This window comes from Mytilus edulis, chromosome 11, assembly GCF_963676685.1.
Source record: "Mytilus edulis chromosome 11, xbMytEdul2.2, whole genome shotgun sequence".
In the NCBI taxonomy this organism is placed as follows: domain Eukaryota; kingdom Metazoa; phylum Mollusca; class Bivalvia; order Mytilida; family Mytilidae; genus Mytilus; species Mytilus edulis.
In genome coordinates this window covers 38,369,474-38,384,858 of record NC_092354.1, presented here as the reverse complement: position 1 = coordinate 38,384,858, position 15,385 = coordinate 38,369,474, and the positions used below count along the sequence as shown (strand labels likewise).

At 31.3% G+C, this 15,385-nt stretch overlaps 1 protein-coding gene across 1 annotated transcript; it reads left to right on the top strand.

The window, feature by feature from the left end:
- The first annotated feature begins 12,165 nt into the window (after positions 1-12,165).
- Positions 12,166-14,721, top strand: LOC139494830 (uncharacterized). Its single transcript, XM_071282997.1, has 4 exons — positions 12,166-12,334; positions 13,065-13,151; positions 13,577-13,627; positions 14,428-14,721. The coding sequence occupies exons 1-4, from the start codon at positions 12,169-12,171 to the stop codon at positions 14,670-14,672; spliced, it is 549 nt and encodes a 182-aa protein (XP_071139098.1). The 5' UTR covers positions 12,166-12,168; the 3' UTR covers positions 14,673-14,721.
- Positions 14,722-15,385: the final 664 nt, after the last annotated feature.

Sequence of the window (15,385 nt, the reverse complement as noted above, 5' to 3'; positions counted from 1 at the left end):
TGTATACTACGTATTGTTGTCTTTATATATAATTGTTAATATTATAATTATGCATTCTAAAAAAAACATTGCACCATCACAGAAATGATGAGACTATTCTATTTGACTCTCATAATGATCATAATTGGTAATTTAAACTTCTGCATTATTCTAGAAGTTCCCTTCTATAGTTGTCTATGCATTACCATTATTCAGTGTTCTAGATGTGTCTGTCACAACTATATATAAAGAATTATGACAGACAGCCATTAATATACTTGAATTCTAAGAGATTTTAAATTGACATTTTTATTTACGAACAACATTTAACTAGACTGTGAACTACTGTAAATTCAGAAATTAATGCGAGGTTTTTATTATTGCGAAAAATGCGACTGAGTTGTAAACGCAATAATTAAAACTCGCATTTTGAAATATTTTATATGAATTTAACAGGATTTTTCTCAAAATCGTAAAAATTAAAATCGCATTTAAGTCTAAAATGACAAAATCGCAATAATAAATGCACGCAATAATTTCTGAATTTACAGTACTTAAACATCTTCATTCCATTTGAATTCATAGTAAGGAGAGGAATTCCTATTAAAGAAAAGTCAAAAGATTGGACATGTCTTTGAACTTTTAAGTTGACATTTTAACTTGTATAATATGTCTTTAAAAACTGCATACAAATCTTGTTGAATTTATCCAAATGCTTTGTCTTTTGTACGCTATAATTCAAAGGTGATTCATAGCCGTAACACAAGACAAATCAAAGTTAAGCAAATATGTATTCATAATCAGTTAGAATGAATTTGAATACTACCCAGACAAGAAACGATTTACATTATCAAGCTAGGCTTGATTTCTTTCTTATATCTCGAAGTTTCTATCAAAATGTAAAAGAAGTAGAAATTCAAAACAGCTATAGATCTGACCATTCACCAATAGTTCTACACTTTAAAATAACTGATTTCAATATTGGGAAGGGTTTGTGGAAATTTAATAATAGTTTATTGTATGATATAGAATATGTTGAATCTGTTAAAGAAAAAAGAAAACAAGTAAAAGATAAATATGCAACTTAAGTATACAATAGAGACTCACTAGACCAGATTGATTGCTTAGATATTCAATTTACAATAAATGAATAGCTGTTCTTAGAATCATTAATGACAGAAATTAGGGGTAAAACAATTTCCTTTGCATCATATAAAAAGAAAAAAAGAAAAATTGAAAAATGCTTAAGTGAATGAAATTCAAAAATTAGAAGAAAATATACAAACCACAGAAGCTCTTGAAGATCTCAAACAAAAGAAATCTGAATAACAAATTTTAAGACAAGAAAAATGCGTGGTCATTATGTTCGCTCAAAAATGCAATGAGTAGAAGAAGGAGAAAGATCCTCAAAATATTTTATCAACTTAGAAACTAAGAACTTCGTTAATAAAATAATTCCAAGACTAGTCAATAATGAAGGCTGTTAAATAAACAAACAAGAACATATTTTATTGGAAGCTAACACCTTCTATAAGAATTTATATTCAAAGAAAGATACAATAAATAGTGTTGATCTCAAAAAGGAAATTCCATTTTTAGACGTTCCCAAGTTAATAAATGAAATAAGGGATACCCTTGAGGGAAAAATCTCCTATTCAGAATTAACAGCTGCTATTAAAAGAATAAAAAGTAACAAAAGCCCAGTATCTGATTGATACACCAGTGAGATTTTTAAATTTCTTTGGATAGATTTAGGTAAATTTGTTCTTATGGGTATGGGTATAATATGGGTGAAATGTCGATAATCAAAAAAAAAAAGGCATAATTACTTGTATACCAAAGGGAGATAAACCAAGACAATATATGAAAAACTGGCGACCAATAAGTCTTTTAAACACAATATATAAACTTGGGTCTAGATGTATCGCAGAGCGTTTGAAGTCCAAACGGGATTCATTCCTGGAAAATATATTGGTGAAAATATTAGACTAATTTGTGATATTTTATTGTATACAGAAGAACATGATATACCTGGTATTCTCCTCCTTATTGATTTTGGAAAGGCGTTTGATTCAATTTCTTGGAGTTTTATTGAAATTGTATTAGACTTTTTTAATTTTGGACCTTCTATAAAACATTGGATCACTACTTTTTATACCAAAATTCAATATGCAGTAACTCAAAATTGCCATCTCTCAGATTTTTTTTAGATTCAGAGGGGCTGCTGCCAAGGGGATCCCCTATTACCTTATATATTTTTACTATGTGCAGAAATACTTGGTATACTTATACGATATAATGACAAAGTTAAAGGAATCACTATAGATTACTCATCTAGTTGATAATGATAATTATACAAAAATTACAAATAGTAGAGTTTACGAAAAACATGTTCTTCATTTTAGAATTTGTTTTCCTTCAGAAATTGTTTATCAATTGCATGGAATTTAAGAAATTAAAGGAGAAAATTTTGGTACTCCTTTTTCAAATTTATTACCACCCCTGTAATGGCAGCCACCATGTAATTTTTTGAATTCCGGGGAAAACAACAAAATACTCAATGAATATGTAATAGAAATACTTAAAAGATTGCAAATATCATAAACAAAACATCGTCTAGAGGTTTCAATTAGTTCAAAGACATTTATTGCGCAATTTTCAATCGTGTTATTGTGACACAGTTTCATAGCTTCATCGTTGATAATTTTGTTTACATGTTACGTCATACATGTACATGTCATTCATAAAGGTAACATTGAAATATTGACACACAATATACTGATATCATCATGGTAAGCCCTTTCAAATACAACTATGGAAGATCTGAAAACCCTTATTTTGGCAGTAGACACAAAAGTAAATAAGTTTAATGATTAATTAGATACAATTGAAGATAAATTTTCAAATCTAGTGCAGGAGGTGAAACAGGATGTAAAACAAGTAAAGTTAGAGGTCTCAGAAACAGGTCAAGCATTAAAAGAATTAAGGCACGATCAAGATGAATTACAAAGAGGGTTTGAGGCTATGGAACTCAATGTGCAAGCTCTAGAGGTAAAAAGTTTGAGTCAATGAGGCAGAGTTTTGAGACTGACATGAAAAATTTAAAAGAGAAGCAGTTACTACTTGAAAAACACGACCACAAATATAATGCTTTAGTGTATGGCATGCCTGAAAAGAGTGATGAAAACATTTGGAAAGTAATTGATGACCTAATGATTAATTATTTGAAAATGAAAAAACCTAAAGCAGAAAGCGTCCCATTTGCAAATGCTCAGCTCAGAATACCAGCTAGGCATGACAAATGTCCGTCTTCGTATTATAGAAAAACACATTATTGCTGGATGAAAAAAATCAACATTTTATTCTAATTTATATCATAAAAGTTACAAATCAAGTTTTCGTTTTTTTCTGGACGAAAGATTTTTGCTGATGTTTTGTCTCATTTTTTATGATTTCTGAATCATTTGATCCGGTCTTAAAAAAGGATGTCAATCAAGTTTTCGTGACAATAAGCCGCTTTAGTTCAGTAATCAGTTGTTTGTAATCTTTGCATCCTTCAACGAAAATTCTGGCCTAAAAAAAGGATAACATTAAAATTCCCTAAATAAGTATTCACATACTCCCATATTTATGTAGATGTAACATTTTAGCAAACGCAATACCATCAGAACACTAGCTTATAAAATGTATCAATACAATGCATGTACCTTATTATATGACCAATGTTAAAAACATAAGTGTCCAGGAAAATACATAAAGGAAATCAGCCGTATTAACTGTGTATTTATTATCTCCTTTAAGCTTAACAAAAGATATTTTTTTATGGTTTTGACCTGTTGTCATTTTCTTGTATGAAAAGATATATCCCATATCAGACTGCACGGAGTGTGGTACAAAAGTCTGCATTAATTTGATATCCAGCATAATGAGACGATATAGCAACATGTCCATTGTCTGTTCGTTGGGTCATCAAAGATCAACACGATGTCCATTGCAACGGACATACAGTTAAATATCGTTAGTGCGAACTCGGTTGATTGGAATTTCGGATGAGTCGAAGTTTTCAGCTGGTATCGAACTTTGTTCCATATACATATAAAAAGAAAGCAAAGCCCATACCGCATAGTCAGTTATAAAATGCCCCGATATTACAATTTAAAACAATTCAAACGAGAAAACTAACAGTCTTATTTATATAAAAGAATGAACAAAAACAAATATGTCACACATAAACAAACGACAACCACTGAATTACAGGCTCCTGACTTGGGACAGGCAAATTCATAAATAATGTCGCGGGGTTAAACATGTTAGCGGGATCCCAACCTTCCCCTAACCTGGGACAGTGGTATACCAGTACAACATAAGAACGAACTATAAAAATCAGTTGAAATAGGCTTAACTCATCACATGGACAAAAATAAAACATGTGTCAGGAGCTTGTAATTCAGTGGTTGTCGTTTGTTTATGTATTACATATTTGTTTCTCGTTCATTTTTTTTTTACATAAATAAGGCCGTTAGTTTTCTCGTTTGAATTGTTTTACATTTTATCGGGACCTTTTATAGCTGACTATGCGGTATGGGCATTGTTGAAGGCCGCACGGTTACTTATAGTTGTTAATGTTTGTGTCATTTTGTTCTTTTGTGGATAGTTGTCTCATTGGCAATCATACCACATCTTCTTTTTTATATGTATTTCGACTCCTGATGAGTCGATATTTGATGGGTCGAAATTTATTTCAGTTGAATTAAGGTTAACATGGTTAATAAAAGCATAATAAGTTCATTATTTATCTCGAACCAATACACAAATGTAAAAACATGACCTCCGGGATTTAAATGGCTTGAAGAGTTAATCTGACAATACACGTATAATTAAATTTTAATTATCCTTAAGTTCTTAGAATCCAAATATGGTTAATACCACTGCGCAGGTAAACAGTTTTATAGTTTGTCTTTCACTGAGGACATACTTTATGTCAATCTAATGGATAGTTCTATTGTAGATCATGCAGATGACCCTACAGTGCAGAATTGTGTGTACGGTATTATGTCAATTTTGTAGACAGTTCTATTGTGGAACATGCAGATTAGTGGACTATGTACCATTGTTTGTTCGGTATTTTGTCAAGTTAATGGACAATTTTTTTTTGTAGAACATGCAGATGAGTGGACAGTGTAACATTGATTGTACGATATTTTGTCATTATAATGGACAGTTCCATTGTAGAACATGCAGGTGAGTGGACAGTGTACCGTTGTTTGTACGGTATTTTGTCAATATAATGGACAGTTTTATTATAGAACATGCAGATGAGTTGACAGTTTATCATTGATTGTACGGTATTTTGCCAACCTAATGGAATATTCTAGTGTAGAACATGCAGATGAGTCGACAGTGTACCATTGTTTGTACGGAATTTTGTCAATATAATGAACAGTTTTATTATAGAACGAGCAGATGAGTTGACAGTTTATCATTGATTGTACACGGAATTTTGTGAAGTTAGGTATATAATACAAAATCTACAGTTGAGGGTTTCCAAAAAAAAAGGAAAATCACAAAAAAACTGAATTCCGAGGACAATTAAAGAAATCGCCCTGTGCCCTTTGACCAGAGTTTTTGAAGATTTTCATCTAAAAATGACAATTAAGCCCTCCGTACATATCGTAGATGACATCATTTGAGGGTGTTACAAATTTAAAAGAAGCAAAGCTGCTGCTTGACTGTTTAGGAGCTTAGAAGCATATGTGTTGAAACTGAATGTATTGGTGCTTTTGTGAATGTAGCTCTTTAACATGTTTAATTACATTATGTAATTGGTTTAACCGTGAGGCAGCCTACCGTTTTAATTGTTAATTAAAATAAGTGATAAAATTGTATTGTATATACATATTAACAATTCCCATTGGATAAAATATAAATTTTTATCACAACCATGTATAATTTGCATCTTTAAAACGGTATTTAAAAAATGTTACATCCAACCCGATATAATTACAATTCAATTCCACTTTGATTGTTTCAATAATGCCTTATGTAGCATTTTTCTTTTTGTAATTCATCATTTGATAACAATTACAGATTAATTAACATAAACTATACTTTCTGTCCAATATACGACCAATAATCTACACGAGACTTTGAGAACGCTCTGTTGTTACAGGAAATTATCAGCTGGTTAATTAGTTATCAAAGGTACCAGAATTACAATTTAGTACGCCAGACGCGCGTTTCGTCATACTATGTTTTATACTAGCTACTTGTTTGGTTTTTTAAGCTCATGTAGGGAATTAAAAATGATAATAGGGATATATGATATAGACGCCAAAGAGAAATACACTGAACGGCAAGAATATCCATACACAGTTGTGTCAGGAATATATTAAATATACCATATATTTTTTTTAAAACAAGACAACTTTCAAAAAACATAATGATGAAAAGCTGACCGACAAACGTACCACCTTATTTATGCAATTGGTTTTTCAGAGAAATTTATGAGGGTTAGTATTTTATTTAGTTCATGTATTTGTTTTTGTTTTTCAAAAAACAGATATTATATTGAAATATGCTACATGACGTCAATACAACAAACACAAAATCACAAAATCACAACAACAAAAAAGTCATATAGTTTCCGATCTCCGGTTGATACTGCAGTTCAATGTCAAGGTAAGACTTCTATTATATTGTAAGTTGTTTGCCAGTCGTCACTTGGTACACAACACTTTTGTTTATGTCGCTGGCATTCGCTTTTTTAATTGGGGTCATCAATTTGCCCAGTTGATTTACAATATAACAAAAGAGAAGGCAAGAATGTTAAAGGCGTTATTCAGATTCAAATACCATAACATGAATTTTCATTTTACACTCAATATTTTAAACACGTGAGGTTAGAGAAGAATATAGATCTTTGTTTGAAGCATCAAACTCAGTGTCAGCATGTTTTATTCATTATGTGGTTATTATTTTTGTTGTTGTTTCGTATCTTTTTTATAAAACATCATCATTACTTTATATATTATTTGACGTCATTTGAAGTCGTAATTGATTTGAAGGCAACATATAGCACTATACAATGAACCATTTGAATGCTTCTTATTCATTATATAACTTTTAACATAAAAATCAAAGTATGAAACAGAAGAAACAAAATCATCATGATAAAAAAGACTATTGAGCAGTACACAAACACATATTTGCATTTTTTTTTGTGAAATTGGACATGTTTGGGAAAGTGAAATCGGACATGTTTGGGAAAGTGAAATCGGACGCGTTTGGGAATGTGAAATAGGACACGTTGGGAGATGTGAAATCGGACACGTTTTGGGATGAAAAATCGGACACGTTTGAAGATGTGAAATCGGACACGTCTGGAGATGCAAAAACGGACACATTATGGCGATTTGAAATTTAAAGGACACTTTTTAGGGGGAATCGGATACGTTTGATGGAATGGACACGTTTGAGAGTGTTGCATCATGTACATATTTAAAAGAAGCATAGCTGATGTCTGACCGTTTAGAAGCTTTGAAGCAAATGCTAACCTTTACATACACTATTTGGAGGTTAATATCTATAGTGCATATATATCTATATTGTCGAAATCCGGATATGGTGTACTAAAGAAATACTGACACCGAATGTTTGTGGCACAACATCCTGTCCACAAGTTAACAATTTTTTTTCTTCTGTGACGTATTAAATTTATATTAGGATCCATTTTGTCACATCTTGTGATCAATTTTATTTGGCAATCGTCAATGGCAGTCAGCAGGGTTAAAGAACATCAGTTGTTCGACCTGTTAGTCAAATGCGTTTTGTTTAAATATACTTTTTCACTCTTTTGGTCTTTTGGAAAATGTTGTTTGTGCTGTTTTTAGACCCTTCTACAACGAAATTTGTTTGACATGCACACGTATAAAAACTGCGGTTTTTATCCAACGCAGTCATAGGTTTGAACGTAGTTTTCAATTTAGACTCGTATATATATATATATATATTTATTTTATATATATATATATATATATATATATACAACTCGTCTAAACATCAACCCAACAATGTTAGACCTGTTAACCTGTAAATCCCTCGCCGGGATTCGAACCCATGCTACTGTGATATCGTGACACCAAATCGCCTGCACTGCAGCCGTCCCGCTAGACCACACGACCACCTGGGCTCTACTAAAATAAAGCTTTCGGTGGTCGTGTGTTGCCTTTTATATGATTGCATTGGATAAAAACCTCAATTTTTATATGTGTGCATGTCATCAAATTTCGTTTTAGAAGGGTCTAAAACAGCACAAACAACATTTTCCAAAAGACCAAAAAATTGAACAAGTATATTTAAACAAAACGCATTAGACTAACAGGTCGAACAACTGATGTCCTTTAACCCTGATGACTGCCATTGGCGATTGTCAAATAAACTTGATCACGAGATGTAACAAAATGGATCTTAATATAAATTTAATACTAAACAGAAAAAACTTAACTTGTGGCAACGATGTTATGACACAAACATACGGTAACAGTATTTTTTTTTATATATACATGTATATGTAAATATACAACTCGTCTAAACATCAACCTAACAATGTAAGATCTGTAAATTTGCTTTCGCAAATTTTTTTTCTTTCCTCGCCGGGATTCGAACCCATGCTACTGAGATATCGTGACACCAAATCGCCTACACTGTAGCCGACCCGCTAGACCACACTACCACTTAGGCTTCACAAAAAAAGCTTTCAGTGGCCGTGTGTTACATTTCTTAACAAGTCTTAAAGTGTACAACATTACCAAAAAATACAGTAAAACGAACAATATGTTAAAACTGACCCCGTAAATAAAGGCAACAGTAGTATACCGCTGTTCAAAACTCATAAATCCATGGACAATAAACAAAATCGGGGTAACAAACTAAAACCGAGGGAAACGCATTAAATAAAAGAGGAGAACAACGAAACAACATTAAAATGTAACACGTACAGAAACGTACTAAGCATTAGACAAAATCCTATGAGAATAACATCAAAACCAAATACATGAATTTGGGATGGATAAGTACCGTCACACGTCTTATAGTAATGTGAATTCACACTCACAAATAAGAGAAAACAAACGACACAACGGAAACACAACGTACAAATGTAACACACACACACACGAACTATAATATAACAATGGCCATATTCCTGACATTTTTAAAGGAAAAAATGGTGGGTTGAACCTTGCTTTGTGACATGCCAAACCTCTCTCATTTATGGCCATGTGAAAAATAACATTAAAATGACAACACAACATTACAGGACTACAGTATGAATAAATAGGAGAACACAATTCACAAAGAAACACACGAATAATAGCTAACAAAAGGCAACAAGTTTAAAATTTCAATACACCAGAAGTGCATATTGTCCACACAAGACTTACTATTGACGCCCAGATACAAAAGTTTGAAAGCCGAAAGAAGTACAAAGTTAAACAGCATCGGGGACCAAAAGTTCAAAAAAAGTTGTGCCAAAAACGGCCTAGGTTTTCTGTTAGGTATCAGAACATCCCTATTATTTAGAATAATTTATACTTTTGCAAACAGTAAATTTTATGAAATGACTATACATAAGATATAAATGATAGATTAACAACCGAAATACATTATATAACCCGTCAAAATGCAACACCAAAAAAAGACACATCCGAATAAGTCAAAACCTCAACGCCTAGTGACGTCATATTTGAAATTGTAAAAAATGACAAAAAAAAAATGACGTCACATTTGAATTTGTAAAACAGATCATCAAAAAATGAAAAATGACGTCACATGTGACTGAATAAGAAAGAATTAGGATTGATTTAAGATTACATTTGAACTAAATACTGATATTACATTTAATAACAATGCACATTTCAATGCTTATTAAATAGCAAACTAAGGTAGCAATTAACTATATTATATAGCTATGTCCGGTTTGTTTTGAATCTAACGTCAAACGTAAAACATCGTACAGATTAATCTGAACAAAATCAAATCTAATAAATGAAGGCGGTGATTAATTTTCTTTACCATAACACATGAATATAATAGGAAAGACGTCAACATATTTGATAAAATCCGGTGAGAATTACAATATAACATTAAACATTTAAACTAAATACATGAGTTCGGGATAGATAAGTACCGTAACCCTTTGATTATCAAAAGAAGACGATCTGATATAAAAATTGTTTTTGTAAAAAACTTAAGCCTAAGTATGAATAAATAACTGCAAAAGTTGTCTGTAACACTTCGGTCAAATGGGAAAGTGTAGTCAAAAGAAGGCATTTAATGATGTTATAACACTTATATATAGTCACAAATTAGCGTGTTTTTTTCTTTTCATAATTTTTACACTTTTTGAAAAAATATTTTTGTCATATTGTATTATTTGATTATTTTTGATTATTTAATATGATAAAAATGTTTCAACAAACATCAAAATGTTTTCTTTATCGACTGAAAAACAATGTATTTATTTAAAAAAAATAAAATAAAATTGATGGTATTCTTTTAAAAATTAACACGTCAAATTTAAACAATTTGACAGGCTATGCAATTAGAATTTGTGTAAAAATAATTCATTCCCGAAACATAAAAAACATATACCTCAAATGACACTGAAAACAAAATATCTAGTTACCTAATCTTATTAAATAAAGCATACATTAAAATAATTTCAAATTATATATTTTATGGCATGCCTTTGATAATTCTAATGCAATAAATCTCTAAAACTTTGTTAAAATCCGGTATCATTTGTGAAACTGTAATTCCTTAACGGTCAACCAACTCGTTAAATTTACGAAGGGATAATTAAAATATAAATAATGTGCGTAACACATTTTTGACATTCAGACAATTATTCAGAAAGCTTAATACTAAAATGTATGATAAAAGAGATGATTTCTCATTTCCTATCGTTATTTATCCATGTTTTCTGCTCTATGGTCAGGTTGTTGTCACTTTGACACATTCACCATTTCCTTTCTCAATTTTGATTACTTAATTATTCACTTATTGTCAACGGATTTTTATAATTTTGCTTCATGTTATATAGTTAATAAAATTGAGAATGGAAATGGGGAATGTGCCAAAGAGACAACAACCCGACCATAGAGCAGAAAACATGGATAATTAACGATAGGAAATGATAAATCATCTCTTTTATCATACATTTTAGTATTAAGCTTTTCGTTAATGATTTAGATATCAAGATCGAGGAAAGGGCAGTGGTCATTGTTAGTTTTGCACACTTACCAGGTTAAGTGAGGGCAATCGGCTCAATTCATGTTGAACTCTTATTGAACGTTCCCATTCATATTTCTATGGTTCAGTGGTGGTATTTGTTTCTTCTTTGTTATTTTAATTTTTCGTAAACTGTTTTCTTATAAATAAGCCGTTAGTTGTAATAACCTGTTTGATATATAATTTTCAGGGCCTTTTATAGCAGATGCAGATAATACGGAATGAGTTATACTATTTTTTAAAGGCTCTACGGTTTCCTATTTTTGCATTAATCCACTTTATTTGGTTGGTAATTGTCTCATTAGCAATACTACCTTATCTCCGTATCATTACATGGTTACGGCTTAAAGTTTAAACTCGTCTGTGTACGTTAGATATATTTTCCTCTCTCATAAATTTTGTAAAGGTTAAATAAACAACGATAAATTGATGAGCACATTATATTGATCCTTTTTACCAAAAAAAGAGAGATACAACTCCTTAAATGTAATCATTGCCCTTTGGATATGTCCTGATGCACATTTGTAATGCGTAATCAATTTAGATTTTTTTTGAAAAAAAACATAGACAAGAAAACTCAGTTTTTAACATTAACATATGCTAACACCAAGAGGAAGTTGTGACACTAGGAAGCGATTAAGAAATTCCCCTTAATATTTAATACTAATGTAAAATTGCTATCTTTTCGACACACTTATAAACAACTTAAGAAGGACTTTTCTTCCTCTTCTCACAACTTTATTCTAATGTAGTTTGAGTACATACATTTCATGATAACATTCTTAACGTAGTATTGATAAGCGTCAAACGTCAATCAACTGTCGGAGTACATCCCTGTTTTCTTACGGATCCACGTGGTATAGTATGTTATGACCCGTGTCTGAAGAGCATATAATATAAATGTCTATCTTTAAAGGAAAAGTTGACAGTTGTCGACTACACGTTGGTCAACATAATTTTCTGTTACAAATTACAAACTTGGTATTTATTCGTAGTTTTGTAAATAAACAAACAACTATGGAACTAAAGGTATTAATAATCTTCCTGCTGTTTGGAATCTGCCTGTGTAAGTACTCTATAACTTTTCTTGATTTAGATATACGATTGTTTACCGGTCCATTCGTCAAAATCATAAAGGATGTATATCTTTTTCGAATTCGACTTGTAATCATTGAATCATACAAACTCAAAGACACAACCCTACGCAAATAAAAAAAATGTTAAGTTTGCAAACGATTTGGTGTGCAGAACTATGTCGCAATTATATATATTTGCATGAGGTTGTTGATCGATGTAAGTTTCTTTAGCTATACGTAATGTTGTTTTTGTTATAATTTGTTGTCTAACGATCTGCTGCCTTCCGCTACAGTTAAAGATAAACTCTACTTAACGTTGTTTTACGAGATTGTCCTTTGATCTTGCTGACAGATAATGTTCGTTCTCAGCGGCGTCGAGTGATGTGAAAAATTATTGCTGAAAACTAAGGGGGCACGTGGCGTTGCTAATGAAATTGACATAGTATAACATGAAATTGACAACGTCGTCATAGGTAAAATAGCGATAATCAGAATATCAACGGTTATCTCAACTCGATTGCTTTTTTCACTTTCGCCGTACAGGTTCAAGCGAGACAATCAATTTCGTTGAGATGATCAACGATAATCTATAAGTTAATTGAAAACCTCAAAACTTAATCTGTAAAGTTGATACTATCATAGGAAAATTCATATAGGCAAAGACAAAATCGTGTTTTCTTTTAATCGCCAAGACATTATTTTGTATCATTATATTTTCAGCTTTGGAATCCATTAAAAAAAATAAAAAAGTGGAAAATAATACGGTTACACAGAAAACAGATATACATGGATTAAGAAACAATGACGGTAATTATGATTGACTTCTTTTCTTCTATATAAAATAAGTTTATGTCATTTATGGTAAAGAGTTATTCGTTTCGGATATCTTTATCGAACTATGCGTTACTCGAACAACTAAGATAGCATGAACCTGGCGCTTAAACATATTTGTTTTGTATATCCTAAAACAATCCTAAACACTTTTTAATTTTTGATAAGATTATTTTCAATTATGTCATCCGTAGAGAAACGGCATACACAAAATAGAAGTATATATTCATTCAATGTTCCGCAAATAAATCTTTAGTGTAGCAATTTCAAACCATTCCAATATCTACAAAGTGAGCATATGCGATCAGATTTTTCATTTATTACTTATTATAGTTGTATAGTTTGAGTTGGAATGCACTAGAATAAATTAAATAAAATCAAACAACACGTCTTCCTTTCAGCATTTCGTCTCAAAGAAAGGTTGAATAAAAGATCCAGTTCACAGAATCCAAGTATGTAGCATCTTATAAGTTATTAAGCATGGTTATCAATAGAGAAAGACATACAGTTTATGAGATACTACTGCTTTTCTACATATAGTTTGCAGACTAATTAATTTTTTGTAGTAAGTTAACATGTGTACAAAAGATTGTTTTCAACCTGTGTTGAATTTGAAAGAACAATATGCATAAGGAAATCTTTGTTAACAGACGTTTATTTTTTGTTAACTGATTGCAATTGTTTCTAAGCGAAAACGATTTGGATACTGTTTGACTTTCAATAGGAATAAGTAATCTTACATCGGTATTGTGATTTCATTTGCTTGTTTTTTGTCTTTGTGCTTCTCTGATAAACCAAAACCTTTTTAACTGATTTTTCACAATATGTTTTTGTGTTGTGGTTTTATATTACGGTCCCTGCTCATATGAATGCTATGTTTAACATGAGTATACCATATTATGTCTATCAAAGTGAGGAACCTGTCATTAACTTATTTGATTGCAGACTGCTATACTTACTATTTGTTCAATGTTTTTAGCAAAGATCAGGCCATCTGTTTTCTATCTTTAAGTGCTTCATTTCTTGTCATGTGGGTGCCTATTCAAAATGTCTTAATGTATTGATTTTATGCATTGTTGAATGCATTACTTTAACATTTAGTTGCTTAATGTTTCATCGTATGGTCTGTAGTCACCAGTTGTGTCTTTATCATACCACATCTCATTTTGTATAGTGAACCATTAAACAAATGTTTTTTATATATGCGTACATTTTTTATTATGAGGTAAGACAAGAATACACTACATTGTAGGTATTGTAACTGTTGATATGTCTCCATTAATGCAAAGAATGACACTTATGTATGCAAGAGAGGCATTGGATCGATACAGCAGAACTTCCGACATTGCAGATCATATAAAAGATGAATTAGACAAACAAGGAGGAATATGGCATTGTGCAGTTGGAACGTCATTTAGGTCCTATGTACACCATATACAACGATATTACTTCGAATTCATTCTGGGTAATTATCGCTTCCTGGTATTCAAATATTGACAATGATAAGTACATGCACTTCCAAACAATAAAATGATAAAACTCATCAAATAAACAGACTTATTATTTCATACGAAATTATTAAATATCCTTTTTTATTGCACTAGTATTATCAATCATTCTGAGAATCACTCGGAGGCAATCTGTGTTCACCGTTTTATTTTACTCCTGTATTTAAATTATACTTTATTTGTTTTTAAAGGGTGCAACCACCGGATATATTTAACATGTGTCTACAGGATCTAAAAATCTAATAAAACACTGAAAACTAATGTCACAAAACTCCGAATGTTAGAAGCCAAGCTTATGACAAATGTCTATATCAAAGAAAATTTCAATTTGTTTCCGTTCGTTTGATGTGTTTGGGCTTTTCATTTGAAGTTTGAAAGGAATTTCCATGTTTTAAGCTTCCTTGTAGTTTTATATACGTGTGTTATTATACTTTCTATAAGACAGTTACTAAACAATTATCAAAGTTTTAACAGGTTCAGCCCTCTGACATTGCAGAATGCAACATATGGTATCCACGTCATTTCACCTACTATTCTAGAATTGCTAATCTCTTGTATTATATGTGCTGGCAGGGATGATTCCACTATATAGTTTAGGGTCGCTGAACGGCCCTTAAATTGGCCAGCGGCCCCCAAAAAATGTACATGAAAATGAATTCCCAATTCAGGAAAATAAAATAAAAATCAATATTTCCGGAAAAA

Bases quoted from the DNA above. Each gene is read 5' to 3' on its own strand.
- LOC139494830 (XM_071282997.1), top strand. From the start codon at position 12,169: ATGTCTATCTTTAAAGGAAAAGTTGACAGTTGTCGACTACACGTTGGT. The intron at 12,335-13,064 runs GTAAGTACTCTA...TTATATTTTCAG, and splicing joins GCTGTTTGGAATCTGCCTGT to CTTTGGAATCCATTAAAAAA. The intron at 13,152-13,576 runs GTAATTATGATT...TCTTCCTTTCAG, and splicing joins TGGATTAAGAAACAATGACG to CATTTCGTCTCAAAGAAAGG.